At 44.4% G+C, this 17,657-nt stretch overlaps 1 protein-coding gene across 1 annotated transcript in view; it reads left to right on the forward strand.

The window, feature by feature from the left end:
- Positions 1 to 17,657, forward strand: part of PGM2L1 (phosphoglucomutase 2 like 1) — a 670,483-nt gene that overhangs the window by 410,980 nt on the left and 241,846 nt on the right. The window contains exon 9 of the mRNA XM_085623364.1: positions 1,667 to 1,847. Coding sequence (XP_085479490.1) covers positions 1,667 to 1,847 — 181 coding nt within the window. The remainder of the gene's footprint in view (positions 1 to 1,666; positions 1,848 to 17,657) is intronic.

The raw sequence follows: 17,657 nt of genomic DNA on the forward strand, positions 1-17,657 counted from the left end.
CCTTGATGGATTCTGACAATTGTATAGAATTTTAATCATCTTGTGCGAGTCCAGCCGTCCTTTTTAAAATGTCAATAATTCAGTGATTTAACGAGTAATAGGTCCATAAATTGACATTAGCTTTTATAGTATGATGAAAAAAGTGTTTTAAAAATTGTTCTTACGCAATCAATTGCGATGATTTATAGTAATTGTGAAATAAAAACTTATCTATCTATCCACATTGGTAAAGTGTGGTAGTTAGACCATCCATCAGAAAGAGCGTTGCCGAAGTTAAATAACTTGTTTGTTTACATGAATTCTGTACACGATCTACTGACTGTACATACTGTGGCAAGCGTTCAAACAGCTTGTAATTCCATTTAGTGAATTTGTTCTCTTCGGTTGAACCTAATAGAAGAGATAAATGGGTGAATGCAGGCAAGTTGGCTGGTTCTGAATGTCTGCATAAGTAAACGGCTTGTACTAGGGTTGAGATCCATTGTGAGAACTAGAGGAGACCCATAGTACTCCAATATTGGTGAAAGCTGTAATGTCACATGAAAACTGTTGGGGTAACTTCAGATATCTGACTATGGAGGACCATGTCCATTTCCCAACAGTGCTGCAACATCTTCAAAAAATACATAATGATGGTTGCTGAGCTGTGGGATGTGTAATACAACATAACAGCTTGACGATTAGAAGGTGGCACTGGCTCACTAGAGCTAGTAGAATTACATTCTGAGTCCTCTAACTAAAGAGTTCGGAAGCTTATAATTAGGGCTCCAGGTTTTATGTTTTTGTTGTTGTTTTTTTTTTTACATTTCCGTCATGATTTATCCATATTTTTTTTTGTTGCCCTTTTGCGTTTTGAGAATAGAGTTGTAAAATGGTGCATTTTCACATTTATTTAATTGATAACCTTGCTTTCATACCTTTTGTGATTTAGCACATTAAGCAGTTGAATATAAAACACTACACTCACAAGTAAATATTAGAATTATACTACAAATATATGTTCACACATGCCTGTATTTAAGGAAATGTCATCTTGTGTTTTTAACTCCCTATGCTGGCTATCTCCTCAGCTGTTGGTCTGGAATTCACAAAAGACAAGCTGGAGAGTCACTCAAAAGAAGCTCAAATTTCAGTGTTTTTCTACAGACAGGAAACATACACATTGTTTTATGTCTGTTTTTATCTGTAGAAACCAGTAAAAATTGAAAACCTGGAGCTTTACTTATAACCCAGGATGGGTGTTAAGATTGCATGGTAAAGGATAGCTAGTGAATAGTGGTGGGATGAGACCTCTCCAGAGAAATTTAATAAAGAATTATGCCTTCTAAGTAACTCTTGACATTATACATTTGGAGCCCCTCTTGAAAAGAAGCAAGCAGCAGATGGTTATTTACTCATAATATTATGTATTCATACTTTGCCGTTCAAACAAAGCACCAACTTGGCTACTCCCCTTTTCCTTCATGCAGTGTTAGTTTAGCCCTGTTAACTCCCGTTCCTGATGGGGAAAAAGGGCTATTTTATTGTTGGTAGTTACTGCTTATTGCTGCATAAGAAAGAGCTTTGAGTGTTTGCAGGGTTTCTCAATGTCCCATCTGACATATGGGAACAATTAAATCTTCCCTTTACTGTGTGCAAAATTAATGATATCGCTTTTTGTTTGCAGTGGTCGGTGGAAAGTATTTACAGGGAATGAACTGGCCGCTTTACTTGGATGGTGGATGTTTACATGCTGGAAGGAGAACAATCGGAGCAAAATTGATGTGAAGGATATTTATATGTTGGCAACAACAGTCTCTTCTAAAATCTTATCCGCAATTGCACTTAAGGAAGGATGTAATTTTGAAGTAAGAACCTGCCTATCTTGTAATTAAATGCTGAGATGAGTATGTCACTAAGCTTCTAATACTATTGTTTGGTGGTGCTTGGGTTTTTATGTGCTTGATTACAACCTTCCTCAGTCCCCATTAAAAAAAAAAAAAAAACATTTAGAAACATTTTTCACGTACTTGATCAGCAGGCTGCTCTCATCTTTTGGCACCTCACGGGTTATCGGTGGCGGAGAATGGAATGTGACTATCAACCCCATTTTGAACAGATTGGGCAGACAAAACATACAATAGGACTATGACAAAAGGGCTTTTTGAGACCTGATGCAAGGCCATGAAGACAGTTATATCCACAAACCATGTAGAAGGAGATTGCTCTTTAACCTGGGGCTCTCATAACATCCAAACTCGAATGGACTATTTTCTCTACACCCCTCTCTTGACCTAACATTTGTCCAATGCAACCATAATCCATATTGAGATTTCAGGTCACGACCTCTCAGACCTACGCATGGACCTGGGGCTGTGACAGCCCCAGCAGGGCACCTGGCACTTAAATAGCTCTCACTACGAAGACCCAAAGGCAAAATGCCACATCGCGGGATATGTGGAGAGATATTTGGAGGATAACAGACTCCATCCAACCAGCACAGACACTACGGTGGCCGGATAGGCTGTTGTGCGAGGACTGTTGATGAAGGACTCCGTGGTGGCCAAATGGAAGGATCAAAATCAAAAACCAACTTGGAATCACAGATCAGGTCCTTGACCGCTGCTTACTCCTCATCTCAGAACCAGGTGCTCCTTAGGGAGCTCCTATCAGCCAAATATTAATTTAACCTGCTTTGTACGTCAGAAGCAGATAAATGCCTATCCCACACCTATGAACGGGAAATAAAAGCGGGGCACCTACTGGTCTTTCAACTCTGCCAGCTAAAATCCGCTAGGGTGATTACTGCCATTTGCGCTACTCCAGATCGCTACCTCTTAACCCATCCAACAGCTATAGTGGCAGAGAATCATAAATATTATGATAATTTCTATACTGCTGGAGTCCCTCCAACCACAGATGCCAAAAACCTTTTATTTCGTAACGCCAAGCTGCCAGAGCTGACCCCCAACTGTATTGCTTCGCCCTCCCAAATAATAGAAAATACTGCATCCCCACACAGAGGAACACTCAAGGCAAAGCAATAAAAAGACCAGGAAAGGGATTTCACGCTTATGAAATGAGACACATAAAATGACTGTTCTCAGAGTAAAGCACAGGGTTTTATTTATGCAACCCTCTAACAAATAGGCTTTGACAGATGTCAAATGAGCAACATTCAAGAGTGTGTGTATATATATATTTATTATATTTGTGAAAGCAATAATAAAACACTTCTAAGTAAGGAAATGCAACTGTTAAATGCATGGAATAAAGTAAATGGAATACAAAACACAAGCAGATATAATACTGGACGTCCGCTGCAAGAAATCGGAAAGATATGTCCATTAAATACATCAGATAATTATAACCACTGGAGACTTGATTGTGCACACAGACACACTCGCACATCACAATGTCGGTAATCAAAGGAAAACACCTCACGCATCGCTTTCTCTCTGCATTCTTGTCGAGTCGGCTGAAGAAGCCCTTGACAGCCAGACAGGATGCTTCGATCGGGTCCCCAAAACAAGTTCCCTGTGGCAACACATGTGCTCCACAAGCGAGCTCTCATCAGAGCGCCAAGATTTCCCGCCTTTAATACTTTTTACTCTATCTGATGAGAAGGTTCTAGAAATCTCGCCCCCTTTCTGCTGGTACGAAAAACTGAGCTGACCGTACTGATCTGTGGCAAGGTCAAGAGAGAAGCTGGCCAGGCCCCTGTATTTTGACTTTGAGACAGAGCTGTAAATTTCACACATTTCTCTTGCAACAACAATCTCTGCTCTAAAAGGTACCAAGCACACATCCCACACATTATCTCAGCAAAACTTACAAAAGTCTCCAAGAGAACAGAAAACAACCTTGAACGTGAATAACCTAAACAACTTGAGTAATCAGGGGGCTTGCCCCTGTGCACAAAAGCTCAAGCTAGACAGAGTAAGAATTCAAGATGTCATGAGGGCATGTCAAAGCCAATAGTAAGTACTTCATAATACATCCCAATGTACAACACAATGCTCATTTGTGCACCACTACTTATAGAACTGCACACTTCATCTCCCAATGTACAACATATTGCACATTTGAGCACCACTGTTTATAACACTATAGTCCAAAACCAAGAAGTTAATTCCACACCTCTCTCTCATGGTTTCAAATGCACATCCCACACGTTCTGTTCATGGCAAGGCTGTTCTACTCTGTAAAAGCACTCCCCCTCTGCAGCTACAACGAGAAACACGAAAAATCTTCAAGGAACAAAGTTACATGCAGGAAACAAGTCGCACATTCAAGAAAACACCTAAAGTCAATTAAAACAATGGTAGTCAAAGGTCATCACGTGGCCCCAATACTTGGGAGTGCCTCTGGTACTACACCAACCAAATTAGTACAAATAGACTGAGCGATTACGGCAGAAGAGGTCTCCTTATTGATCAATGTAGTGTCATCTGGGAAGGCCCCCTGAGAGGATGGTTTCCCAGTAGAATTTTACAAGGCCCTCAAATTCAGACCATCCCGATACTCATTGTGGTATAGAAGGAATCCTTAGATACTGGACACATACCCCTGATTTCCTCAGAGCCAGAATTTAGGTGATCACAAAACTTGGGAAGGACCCCATAAATTGCCCCAGATATAGGCCGATATCGTTGAGAAAACACGGACGTTGAAATACAGTCTAATATTTTAGCGACGCTCCTCAACAAAATCATCACAGCTCTCATTCACCCTTCACAGCTGGGTTTTGTCCCTGGCCCCTCCGTCACCAACCTCTTTTGCATTCTCTCTCCAACGTAGTCCGGCGCGTGACAGACGATGTGGATGAGAAAGTCCTCCTCTGCTTTGACTCCGAAAAGGCCATTGAATGAGTTGACTGGGGCTTTCTTTTTTGGACCATGGAGAGGGTGGGCATAGGCTCAAATTGTCTTACCCTTACCAAAGGCATGTTCCACAAATCCACCACATCTGTTGCCTGTGAAGGGTTCTCCATCTTGTATTTTACCATATATCGAGGTACTCTACTGTAGTGTTCACTTTCACAGTTATTGTTCCTAATGGCACTAGAGCCTGTGGTGATTGCATAAACAAAGCAATGGGGGAGGTCAAGGGCATTTATTACGCGGATGACATTCTCCTGACTTTTGCGTTCTTTGGAGTCGGCAGCCTCCCTGATGTCCCAACTGGATTCCTTTTTCTAGGTTTCTGGATATACAATAAGTTGTCACAAATGCCAAGGGCAGGGTATACATAAAAGGCACTCGTGATTGTAGGAGTCAGGGGCAGCGCCTCGCTGCCTGACCTCCCCACTACTTGGAGGCCGGCAGCTTGGTTCCTTTCATGCCTTGTTTGTCCAAATCCCAGATAAACTGGTAAACAGATCATGTACTGCCTCATTGGTAGGATGGTGGTATAAAAAGGGACAAACGTGCTGAAAATGTAGATGATTTTAGAGAAAATGTTTATCTTGATGTCTTTAACCTTTCCCACAGGGACAGATTTAGGGTAGACCACCTGCAAAAATCGCGTTCCATGCGATCTATAATCGGTTGAGCATTGTCAGGGACCAGGTACCACAAGCTCCGCTTGATGTACACTCCAAATATTTGAGGTTTTTTTTTTGTACGTCATCAACAAGGCATGAAAGGAACCAAGCTGCCGGCCTCCAAGTAGTGGGGAGGTCTACATCTTGCGCACTTGGAGGGCTATTGGTTGGCGCAACAATTGGCCCATTCAGTTTATCTGCTGCCTACATTCTGGTTGACGCCTACTTGGTGCCACTGGAACGCCATATGCTATAGACATCTGGCGACCTCTCCGTGTATTACACCACACAACCGCCCATTACCCCTCTTGCCAACCGCATCATCCACACCTGGGGGAGGGGGAGAAATCCACTGGGGTATTTGGATCATACATGACATTTGTCATATTGTTGACCTGGTCTCCAATGGTTCGATAAAGACCATTATTCACCTGAGATGAGAATTTCATTCCCCCCTCACAGCTATGGAGATATTCTGAACTGTTGCATGCCCTGTCCCTCATCCTGGGAAGAATGCATAACTACTGACCGTGTTTCTCCATTACTCAATACATCCATACCTGGAAAAACTTTGGAGGGATTGTTGGATTATACGCTAGAGTGATTGATGATTGTTTCTTCTTTGCCACATCGAGAGCATTAGGCAGTTAGTGGGAAACACGTCACAACACACAATTCCTGGAGGATGCTTAGGAAACTATCCTGGCCAGGTTTAACAATTGGCAGAGAGAGGTGCCACTCAATTAGTTATTTTAAAATCCTCCACTGCAGGCATTGGTCCTCGGCTAAATTGAGCAGTGCCCACCTCAGCACAGATTCTTTTTGTTGGAGAAGCAATGAAAGGGATTGCGATATAGTCCACGTATTATGGTAATGCACTATGCTGACTGAAATCTGGGCACAGATACGGGCCGCCTGAAAAGTGATTTGCAGGTGACTAAGCCATTAACTTCCAAATGGTCCTCCTACACAAGAATTCTGCCTGTGATGCAACAAATTAATCCATGGCTCTCCGCAGCCCTAAGCATGGTCTATCTAGCAATATTGCGCCATTCGAAAACAACATTCATCCCCTCCTTCCAGTTCTGGCTGGATAGCATGTATACTTCTGTCAAAAGCATGATCCCTTTGGGCTCTTAAGCATCCATAGACCCAAATTTATCCTTCATACACATCACTTTCAAGCATCAATTATTCAGCTTGCCAACACCAAGTCGAAACCAAAACAACAATATAAAAATATATACAGTATATTTTATTAGTCACAATCCTAATAGGATTTAATTGCTAAAAACAGTTTATTTAAAAAGCATAAAAAACATACAATTCAATTATAACAATTCAAATATTCACAATAATTGAAAATATTCCATGAAGAAAATAATCTGGGAGTAAATATCATAATAATAAAGACATTAAAGACTAGTTAGGTCAAACCGGCAACCCAAGACCATATCCTTTATAGTTGATAGCCAAGGTTGATCACTTGATCGTGTTACTGTTCTAATCAAAACCCAGCGAAGCTTGGGTTCTCAATCAAAACAGAGCAACGCGTTTCAGTGGTCTAGTATGGTTCACCACCTTCTTCAGGCTTTTAATTTATGGTTCAGTGTCTCCCAACACAATCCGAAATAGTAGTGCGATGATATATATATATATATAAAAATAAGGGAAACTGTCTTCTCCTCTGCTTGCAGTGGCTGTTTATTCTCTCAGATCCTCGCAAATGAAGAGAAATAGGCGCCCACGCATCCTCCCTTTAAAAAGTATTTTCTAATTTATAACGGAGGTTGAGACAAACAACATCAAACCGGGCCAAACTTCACTCGTGCCCTTCATTAAAATCCGAATTTCAAAGGCCACTGGAGCTATTGCACACAGAACGGTGTGTTCTTAGTATCAATAAAATGTCTCCGTAATTCTAGCGCTGTTGGTTCAGGCTATTATTTTTAAGCATGAAGATGCCGGGACCAAACGAGTCTCCTGACGTGCTCCTCCTTCCTTCATTTCTGTGGAATGAAAGCATGTATAAAATGGCTCTTTGAAAGAATAGTCTACAAGTTAAATGACAAGTTGCAGTCCTTTGAAGAAGTCTGGGTCTTTTTCCTCAAGAGCTGATGGCACTCCTAAATCTACCCACCCCAGGGATAGGCTACATTCACTGCCTTACTCCTGATACCCAAGAAATCCCCTATTTACCATCCTCGCTTCTCAAGTGACTCTCTAGATGCCGGCCACAACATTGTTTAGCCTTGTTGGCTTCCCCCGCTCCATGTTCCCTTCAGAGGGCTTAAGCAGAAAGGCCTGCGATCTGTCAAACGTTGCCTGCAGGTCCGCCAATGCTAACATCGCGATTTTGGTCTGGGGTTGGGATTATCCTTATGCTTGTTTCCCACTGAGAGGGACAGCTCCCATTCCTATTGGAGTTTTCCATTCCACATTTATTTGATATTGAACCATTTTCCAGTATCATTGTCTAAATCTTATACCTAGTTACTCATTGGTTTGCTTCTCATCATTATAAACACCTCTGGGTGTCATGGGATGACCTTAAATAGAGGTTTTCATTTTGGTTGTTGGCAATTTATTGTCTTATATAGTGACCAATACTTGAAATCTGTGTTGTACTTTTTAATCGGTCACAACAAAATTAATAAAGAATTAAAATACACATAGTTACCAGATCACCTGGGTTGGTTCCCCTGTGCCCCATGGTGTTGCGTACAGCAGCCATTAATACGTAGTGAAAGTGTAGAAATAAATACCCACTGGTTCTGGCTTTATCCTGTGTGACTCCAGAATACTTGATTCAGAAAGAATGGAAAAGCCTTGTACCATACCCAATTTCATTGTGATCATATTTTCTACTTGTCAACGTCAGAAGGTTGTTGAAGTATAGAGGAACAGTGGCTCCCATGCTTTATGATTTTGCACTCAGTATCACACTCCCTGTTGTCCCAAGAATGCCATAGAGTGTAGCTTACAGTGTTAGGGAATCGATCTTTAGAAGTGTCTGTTGGAATGGGATTCGTGATTGATCTTGGAAGATAATGTGTATGGATGTAACTATGACCATAAACAAAATAGTTACAGTGAAAGCAATTGATATATAAAATAGCTAACATTCTTGCAACACTAAGGGTATTTCATGAGTTCATTGTATTTAACAATGGAACCAGTCTTTGTTTTGCCAACATCTCCCTCTAGCCTGTAGCTAAGTTGTTTCCACACCAAAAGTGCCTGTCTGAGTTTCTTGAGGTGACCTCCAGCACTCATACCTTAGTCAAACAGGCCTATTTCGTACTTGGAGAATGACCTTCTGTGCTGTTCTGGTATTCCCTAGCAAGGTGATACGGCCAGGCTAGATGTAAGAAGCCAATGGCCTTTATTGAGAATGTTAACAGCTACAGCTGACGCGCTCCAGGTCTCCCGGAAGCTGAAGATTCCCCTCTGCCTAAATTTGTACCAAGCTTAAGTACAATTATTTTTTCTATTTATTAAAAAGGACAGTTCGCGTACATAATGATGTAAAATGTAAGAGTTAACATGTTAATCTTGTTGCACTTTCACTAAATTTTGAAACGTATTGTAAATCGTATGAATAAATATGAATAATTGATGCACTCTCAAACTGTTATATAGTAAATCTTATATGTTGTAAAAGGTGCAATCAAAAACTAAATGTAACACATTTATAAATGAAAAATTGTGCGCTCAGATACGTGAAGATATAGTATGCAACAGGGGTACATAAACAGAATAACACAAATATTGTGTCAAGGTCATGCTCACTCAATCTGAAATAAAAAGGCAGAAAATTAGACTGACATCCTTTCAGGCTTCTCATTTTCTACTTATAATTTGTAATGGATTCCTATTTTTTTCGGATTCCAGACTCCTGTTCCAGTTTAAAGTCATTCCTAGTCATAGATGATATGTGGCACAGTTTGTTGTGATGGGTGTCGCAAGACGGCGCTGGTAGTGATGCAGGTAGTCCATATATAGCAACCTTGTTGTTGTGGTGTCATTTCCTTTTTTCTATGCTTCCACAGGTGCAGGGCCTTTTAATCAGTCGCTCTCTGTTTGATATATTTTGTCAATTATTTTGAACTTTTTAGATGTTTCCACCAAAACAGTTGTGAGTTACACGGTGCATTACTGATCAATGTTGATGACATATCGGACATTGAATGTTTGTGCTGCCTGGATCCTCAGCACTATGCAAAGTCGTATGATCTCTGCATCAACAAATCTAAGGCCCTTAAGGAGGGGAGAGAGGTGAATTTTAAGAAGGGCTCTTTTAAAGGCCGTTCAGAGTCTCCATGGAGGCATAGGACAAGGAATTTGCTCTAGGTCTAGAACCAGATATTGAAGCCGATATTACCAAAGAAAAAAAAAAAAGCACAAGAACATACATAGTTTTTCTTGATCCACGTAGGGCGTGAAGTCATTTCATTCACAGGGCTAAAGATTTTTAGATAAGATGGTAATCCGTTTTCTGCCTTTTCTGGTGCACACAAAAGTAAAGAGATCAGAAAGCAGCCTATACGTTGTTGGATGATGGCTCATTGATATGAGTTTGCTGATAAACCAGCATCAAAAAGTTCCAGATTCTGTTCCACAAAGATTACTGCAGCTAATCCTGCTCTCACTATGGGAATTCCATTCCAGAACAAATGTAATGCAGCGACATGGCAATCGGTTCATTCATTTGCTAAAATGTATTTGTAGGAAATTGGGTTGGTTGGGGGGGAGGGGGTCGAAACCCTACTCAAGCACCAACCACAATTCTTGTTGGGGTGAAATATATATTAGATTGTACTTTTTTATATTTGATACAAATGTGGGTGTAACAACACACACAGTGATATTATAATTGCAGAAAAGGTTACATTGATTATACATATCATGTTAAGATGGCGCCGCATTGCAAACAATAAGTGGATTTCCATGTCCTTTTTTTATGTTGATGAATTTATGCATGATATATGATGGCGGTTTCCGGCGCACCCGATGACACCGAGGAAGGCGCATTTGTTTTTGCACGAGTTCAAAAAGAATATAAACTAAGGACTCACCCCTGCGAGTGCCTCTCATTGGGATTGATTGCCTAAAGGGTTGGTCTCGGGCTGTGATCCTTGGCGCTTCTTCAGGACGGGAAAAGAGATTGTATGTGAGTGAAAGAATGCAGGGGCCCTCCTTCTAGTAGGGTGGTGCCAACTATTGGATCCTAACTTTGGAAATCCAACCTTTTGTGTGTGGGGCGATCCCCTTGGGTCATAGCGAGAGGGTGCAATGTAATCCGGTTCAGGCGGTTGCTCCAATCGGTGGCATAATGAGGGCAGACAAGAGTATGGGTAGGTGCCACCAATTGGAGCAACTGCTTGAAACCTGCTAGAGGGAGGGCCCCTGTATTCTTTCACTCACATACTCTTTTTTTTCTTGGCCTGAAGAATCGCCAAGGATCTCAGCCCGAGACCAATAGGAGCGCAAAACATGTTGACCCAATAATTCAATCATTTCTAATAACATTTTTGTGTGTTTATAGAGTTTGGTAGGTCTAGATTGCAAGAAATATTTCACAGCACTTATCCCGTCTGCATGCTTAATGCTGGTATAGAGAGTAGTCACAGCTAATGTCATCATACAGTAGTCCTCATTCCAAGGTAGATCATAAATGGCTCTCATTAAATCACCCGTGTCCTTGATGTAAGAAGGCAGATCTCTTACATAGGACTGTAAAAACTAATCCGTGTACATGGATGTTCTTTCCAATAGACTGTCCATCGCGGAAATGATTGGCCGACCAGGTGGTGCCACGGCGTCTTTATGAATTGTTTAGAATGAGATATAATATCGGTATTTTGGCGAAGCCATTGCGCAGGAACTTGTATTCATCTGAGCTGATTAATTCCATTTATTTCATTAATCGTGTTAAACATAAACATCCATTTTGACCTTTAGTACAGGGTGTATATTGCTCTTTATTCAGCACAGTCTCGTTAATTTGCTTATGGGTCTCATTGATGTATTTGGTAATGGGCCATAAAACGATGTTTCCACCCTTGTCCACATTGCGTATCACTAGTTCTCCAGTATTTGGGGTGTCTTTCATAGATTCACATGTTTGAATATTCCCCGTCGTCGAAGTGGGAGTCCCACGGTATATAAAAGCAATAAGTGTCATGTATATACATAAACACATAATAGCATATACATATCCAAATAAACTTTATATACAATTCAGAAATAACATATCAAGTGAAAATACCATAGGATAGTATTGACACATAGGAAAGCATTGAGAAAAAGAATCACTTTACTGACATATCATTGACATATCATTGTCGTTTTATAGTCCAAACTCCAGCCAATCAGGCGCAAGCCCCCTCTAGAACCTTCTCCTCAGAGGCTCAGGCCCTCAGATTTTCTACCGCACGTCGTGTGAAGGGAGTCTCCCTGAGCTCTGCTCAGTTCTTTGGTCTGGTTTGAGTTTTTCTCATCATGTCTTCAAGTAAGAAGTATCTATTGTCTTTACCCTGACCATAAGGTGGCCAACTGTAAAATCTGTAGAACCTTCTCTCAAAAGACTTTGAAGGACAGGGAGGGTCGCCTTTTATTGTGGCTTCAAAAACTGAAGGATACAGATAACCCCCTTTCTGAGGTGGAGAGTGTAGCCTCTATTCGAACAGGAGTCTCCTCCAAGCGTGGTAGTGTTCAGGACTTGCCGTCTCCCTTTTTGAAAAAGAAGAGACTTCATCTTGAGGAAGTGTCTGCAGGCCAAGTCTCTGTTACCACGCCAGCGCCCCCGAGACCTAGCTTTCAGGCGTCTCTGACTCCGTCAGCGCATGTTTCTAGTCAAAAACGCGCAAAACCGTCGACGGGCCCGTCGCCGGCCCCTCCGTCGATGGGCCCGTCGACGGCCCCTCCGTCGACTAGATCTGCCACTTCATCAACCTCGTCGACGACGGTGAAGACGGTGTCGACCAGATTTCCTTCGTCGATGTCTTCACCGTCGACAGTGGTGTATGTTTCCCTGAAGACTATTTCGTCGACGATTCCACTATCTTCTTCGTCGACGACTAGGAAGCTGGCGCTTCCGTCGACGTCTAAGGCTTCGTCGACGATAATGAAGAAGAAGAAGAAGAAGTCATCGCCGTCGACGCTCACAGCATCGTCGACGACGGCGTCGTCGACGGCGGGCTCGTCGTCGACGGCAGTCTCGTCGGCACGGGCTTCGTCGTCGGCACCCTCGTCGACGGCATTGACGGCGGTCTCGTCAACGTCGGCGGCCTCATCGACGGCGGCTTTGTCAACGACGACTTCATCGACGGTGACTTCGTCGACGATCGTCTCGACGACGGAGGTGTCAAATTTTGCAACGATGCCTTTGGTGCCAATGTCTACACCAGCGCCAGTGTCGGTGGACACCTTCTTGTTGCAGCGTCGCCATGCTGTGCTGGACTCTGTTATGATGCCACCGGTCACTCTGCCATCTCATCAGCTATTCCCCACGGTTGCTGAGGAGGTTTCGGACTCTGATGACGATGTTCAGTCCTCTTTTCGAGATGCTCGTAGTCCTTTTGAGTTTCACATTAAATGCCAAGGTTTTGAAGAGGATGATTATTCGCAGGACTATTACTGTCAGGAGCAGGAGCAACATCCCCCTGCACAAGTTCCCATGGCGCAGCTTCCGTTGTCGCTCATCTCCAACCTTCAATTCATGTTGGAAGATTATAATCGGCACTTTCCGGCTTCCTCTCATAGCTCTCCACGTGAGACGCCATCTGCTGTTCTGTCTATCCCTGTGTTGCCAACGATGCCGACACCATCCGCACCTGCATTGGTTCCCCCTGCAACAGATGAGGTGGTGGACAATCTGGATACGGAGGAGGGAGAGCTTCATGATGACGACTCTATGGCGGACTGGGATGACTATCAAGTCAATTCGCCGGCATCACCTCCAACATCGCCAGTAAATTCACCACCTGTCGACATATCAGGATTCCATCAACTGATGGACAGGGCAGTTCAACGTTTTCACCTTCCCATGGTGGTTAGGGAAGAGGACTGCTTTCTGTACGACTTCAAGTCCCAGCCGCAGAAGCAGATACGAGCCGTGCCCATTATAGACTTTATCTGGAACGAGGGCATTAAACTGATGAAAACGCCTAACTCCATCCCGGCTGTCCTCCTGCGACTGGAGGAGAAGTACAAGGCCCCGGACTCTTCCCCAGCTTGCTTAGTGTCTCAGCCTAAGCCAGACTCAGTGATCACCCAGGTGGCGCAACGTCGCTCCAAAAATCCATCGTCTCCGCTTTCGTCACCTCTGGATTGTGACGGCCGCCGCCTGGATGCCATTGGCAAAAAGTTTTCAACCATGGCTTCAACAACAGTCCGGGCAGCAAACTCTTTGGCCATCCTCGGTCGTTACGATCGACAAATGTGGTCGGACATGGCAGCTTTGGTTAAGCTTATCCCGGAAGATTCTAGAGCGGAAGCTCTAAAGATCCTGCAAGAGGGTGAGAGGGCATCCTCCGAAATCGACTGCTCTGTCGACATTGCCTCCACGGGTTTTCGTCAATTGGCTGGAGCGGCTGTTTTAAGACGACAGGGTTGGCTTCGTTCCACCTCATTCCGTCAGGAGGTACAGGCCAAGATTCTGGACATGCCGTATGACAGAGAATCTTTATTCGGCCAGCATGTGGAGGACGCTTTGCAAGCCATCAAGAAGGACACTGAGACGGCTCGCTCCCTCGGCACTCTCCAGTTCCGGAAGCAGCCCTTTCGGGGTGCGCGCGGCCGCGGCACCTCCTCTTCTTTTCGTGGGTCCTCTTCCCAGTACCGCTTCTACAACCAAGGACAACAACGTTATTCCTCACAGCCACAACAGTCTTACAGACAGCAGTCTGGAAAATCTTATAGAGGAAAGTCAAATTACAAGGGAAACTCTTCCAAAAAACAATGACTGGGTACATCAAAGGTCCCCTCTTTCCAGTTTTCCCCTTTCTCCTGTTGGAGGACGAATCTCCCAGTTCTTTTCAACTTGGTCCTCAATCACTTCGGACCGCTGGGTTCTGGACATTATTACAAGGGGCCATGCCCTAGAGTTTGTGAAGGTTCCCTCACACACCTCTCCATCCGGACCTCCTCCTGCTCACCTCAAAGAACTTTTCAATCAGATTCAGATAATGCTCAAAAAAGGGGCCATCGAAGTGGTTCCGAAATCACAAAAGGGGTTGGGGTTCTATTCCCGCTTTTTCCTCATACTAAAGAAATCTGGGGAGTGGCGCCCCATCCTCGATCTAAGGTCGCTCGACAAATTTCTCAAGGACCAATCATTCCGCATGCTCACGCTAAAGGACATTCTTCAATTCTTCTCTCAGGGCGATTTCATGACAACAATCGACCTTCAGGATGCTTATTTCCATGTGCCCATAATTCCACGCCACAGGAAGTACTTACGTTTTCGTGTGGGTCACAGGGATTTCCAATTCAAGGTCCTGCCCTTCGGCCTCCGCTCAGCTCAGCGGGTCTTCACAAAGATCCTGGCCCTGGTGGTGGCTCATTTGAGACTGACGGGCATACAAATATTCCCGTATTTGGACGATTGTCTCATCAAATCTCAATCCTCCCACCAAGCGGCCCTCGATACTCAGCGCTGTCTCAATCTGTTTCAGTCTCTGGGCTTGTCGATCAACTTGCAAAAGTCTCAGCTCACGCCAGCTCTGTTCAAGACCTTTCTCGGCGCTACCATCGATACGAACACGGCTATAGCCTTTGCCTCTGCGGAACATCAAGCACGGATTCAACAGCTTGCAAGCTCCATTGCAGCAAAGCAGTCAGTTTCAGTCCGCACATTAAAGTCTTTTCTGGGGATGGCGTCCTCATGCATCGCTTTGATCCCACATTTCAGACTGAGGAGTCGTACCATTCAGGAGGAATTGGACAAGCAGTGGCGTCAGGTCTCCGGTTCCTTCCAACGGCCAGCTCGTGGTGACACCCCGCACGGCTCAGGCGCTGTATTGGTGGACCCGTCCTTCCAACATCGCAGCAGGAACATCTTTTCTAACGACAGCCCCAGAACTCGTTCTTACCACGGACGCATCCATGGAAGGCTGGGGCGGACATCTTCAAGATTTATCCGTCAAGGGCAAGTGGACAACGGCTCAGCGTTTCTGGCACATCAACAGATTGGAGCTGATGGCCATTTTTTTGGCGTTGAAATCCTTCCGCCTCCAGCTCCAGGGGGAGTCAGTCCTCATTCAGACGGACAACACCACCTGCATGCACTACCTGAACAAGCAGGGCGGGACAAGATCTCCGCTGCTTTCCCGTCTGGCTCAGAGGATTTGGAGTTGGGCCATAGTCCATCGGATTACGCTCCAGGCAGTTCATCTGCCCGGCATTTCCAATACTCTGGCAGATGTACTCAGTCGGTCAACGTCATCGACCCACGAGTGGGAATTGCATCAGCCGACTCTAGACTTTGTCTTCGGCCTTTGGGGTCGCCCGACTATCGACCTTTTTGCAACCCCTCAGAATACCAAATGCCAGTCCTACGCAAGCTGGTTTCCCCACAAAGGGTCCTGCGGAAATGCCCTTTCGATATATTGGTACAGGATATTTGCGTACGCTTTTCCGGCGATCCCTCTGATTCCTCGAGTGCTGCGGAAGATGCGGCAACAACCGTGCCAGATGCTCCTCATAGCTCCACGGTGGCCTCGGCAGGCATGGTTCTCGGAGTTGCTCCTCCTCTCCCAATGCGAACCCATCCTTCTTCTCCCGAGGCCGGACCTTCTAACAATGAACGACGGGCGTATATGCCATCCGAATCACAGTTCACTCAGCTTGTCGGCTTGGAACCTGAGCACCTTGAATTTGCTCATTTGAACATTCCACCAGCCTACAGGGAGGTGTTAGCTAAGGCAAGGGCGCCCTCCACAGTGAAAACTTATAAGCTAAAGTGGAAGCGATTTTGTCTTTGGTGTGCGTCCGCTCACATACATCCAGTGCACTCCTCCCCGGAACACATTCTGCCGTTCTTCCTGCAGTTAGCGCAGTCTGGACTGTCACACTCTACCTTAAAGGTCTTTCTAGCGGCAATATCTCGCTTTCGGCAGGACGGCTCGTCCTCTCTCTATTCATCTAGAGTAATACAGCAATTTTTCAAGGGTCTCTTCCGAATGTTCCCGCCCATTCGGCGTCCTCCACCCACGTGGCGTCTGAACATCGTATTGGCTCAGCTCATGAAGGCGCCCTTTGAGCCAATCCACTCGGCGGATTTCAAATTCCTAACTTGGAAAGTGGCCCTCCTCCTTGCTCTGACTTCCTCTTCCAGTGACTTCCTCTTCCAGTGACATTCACGCCTTTACAATACAACCTCTGTTTCTTCAATTCAGATCGGACTGTGTTATTCTCCGCACTAATCCGGCTTTCATGCCTAAAGTGCCGTCCGATTTCCATCTCAATAAACCAGTAATCTTAAAAACCTTTTTCCCGCATCCGCAGTCTCCGGCGGAGCAGAGTTTACACTCTCTGGACTTGAACAGATGTCTTAAATTTTACATCAGCAGAACACAATCCTTTCGCAAGTCGGATCAGCTGTTTGTGGCCTACGGACGCACTTGTAAAGGACAGTCGGTTACCAAGCCCACGATTGCCCGTTGGGTTTCTAAAGCAATCTCCTTTTGCCATCAAAGGGCTGGCAAGCCTCTTTCTTCTGGAGTAAGGGCTCATTCAACGAGAGCCATGTCATCTTCCACTGCCCTGTTCGCTGGTGTACCCATCCATCAGATTTGCCGGGCAGCTACGTGGTCCAGCAGGCACACGTTCACGAAGCACTACTGCCTGGAATCGATTAATGAAGCGGACACGGCTGTGGGACAAGCAGTTCTACGGAATCTGTTTAAATAAGGTGAGCCTCTGCTACTTCCCTCCTCCTTGGGTATTCTCAATTGCGTATTAAATACATTGTCATTGTATTTCATGCAATATTATTACGGCCTTGTCAGCCGGCTGCTGCTTACTACTCACTATTCTATTCAAACATGTGAATCTATGAAAGACACCCCAAATACTGGAGAAGAACAAATGTTACTTACCTATAAACTGTGGTTCTCTAGTATTGGTG

Source organism: Triturus cristatus, chromosome 8 (genome assembly GCF_964204655.1).
Source record: "Triturus cristatus chromosome 8, aTriCri1.1, whole genome shotgun sequence".
Taxonomy (NCBI): domain Eukaryota; kingdom Metazoa; phylum Chordata; class Amphibia; order Caudata; family Salamandridae; genus Triturus; species Triturus cristatus.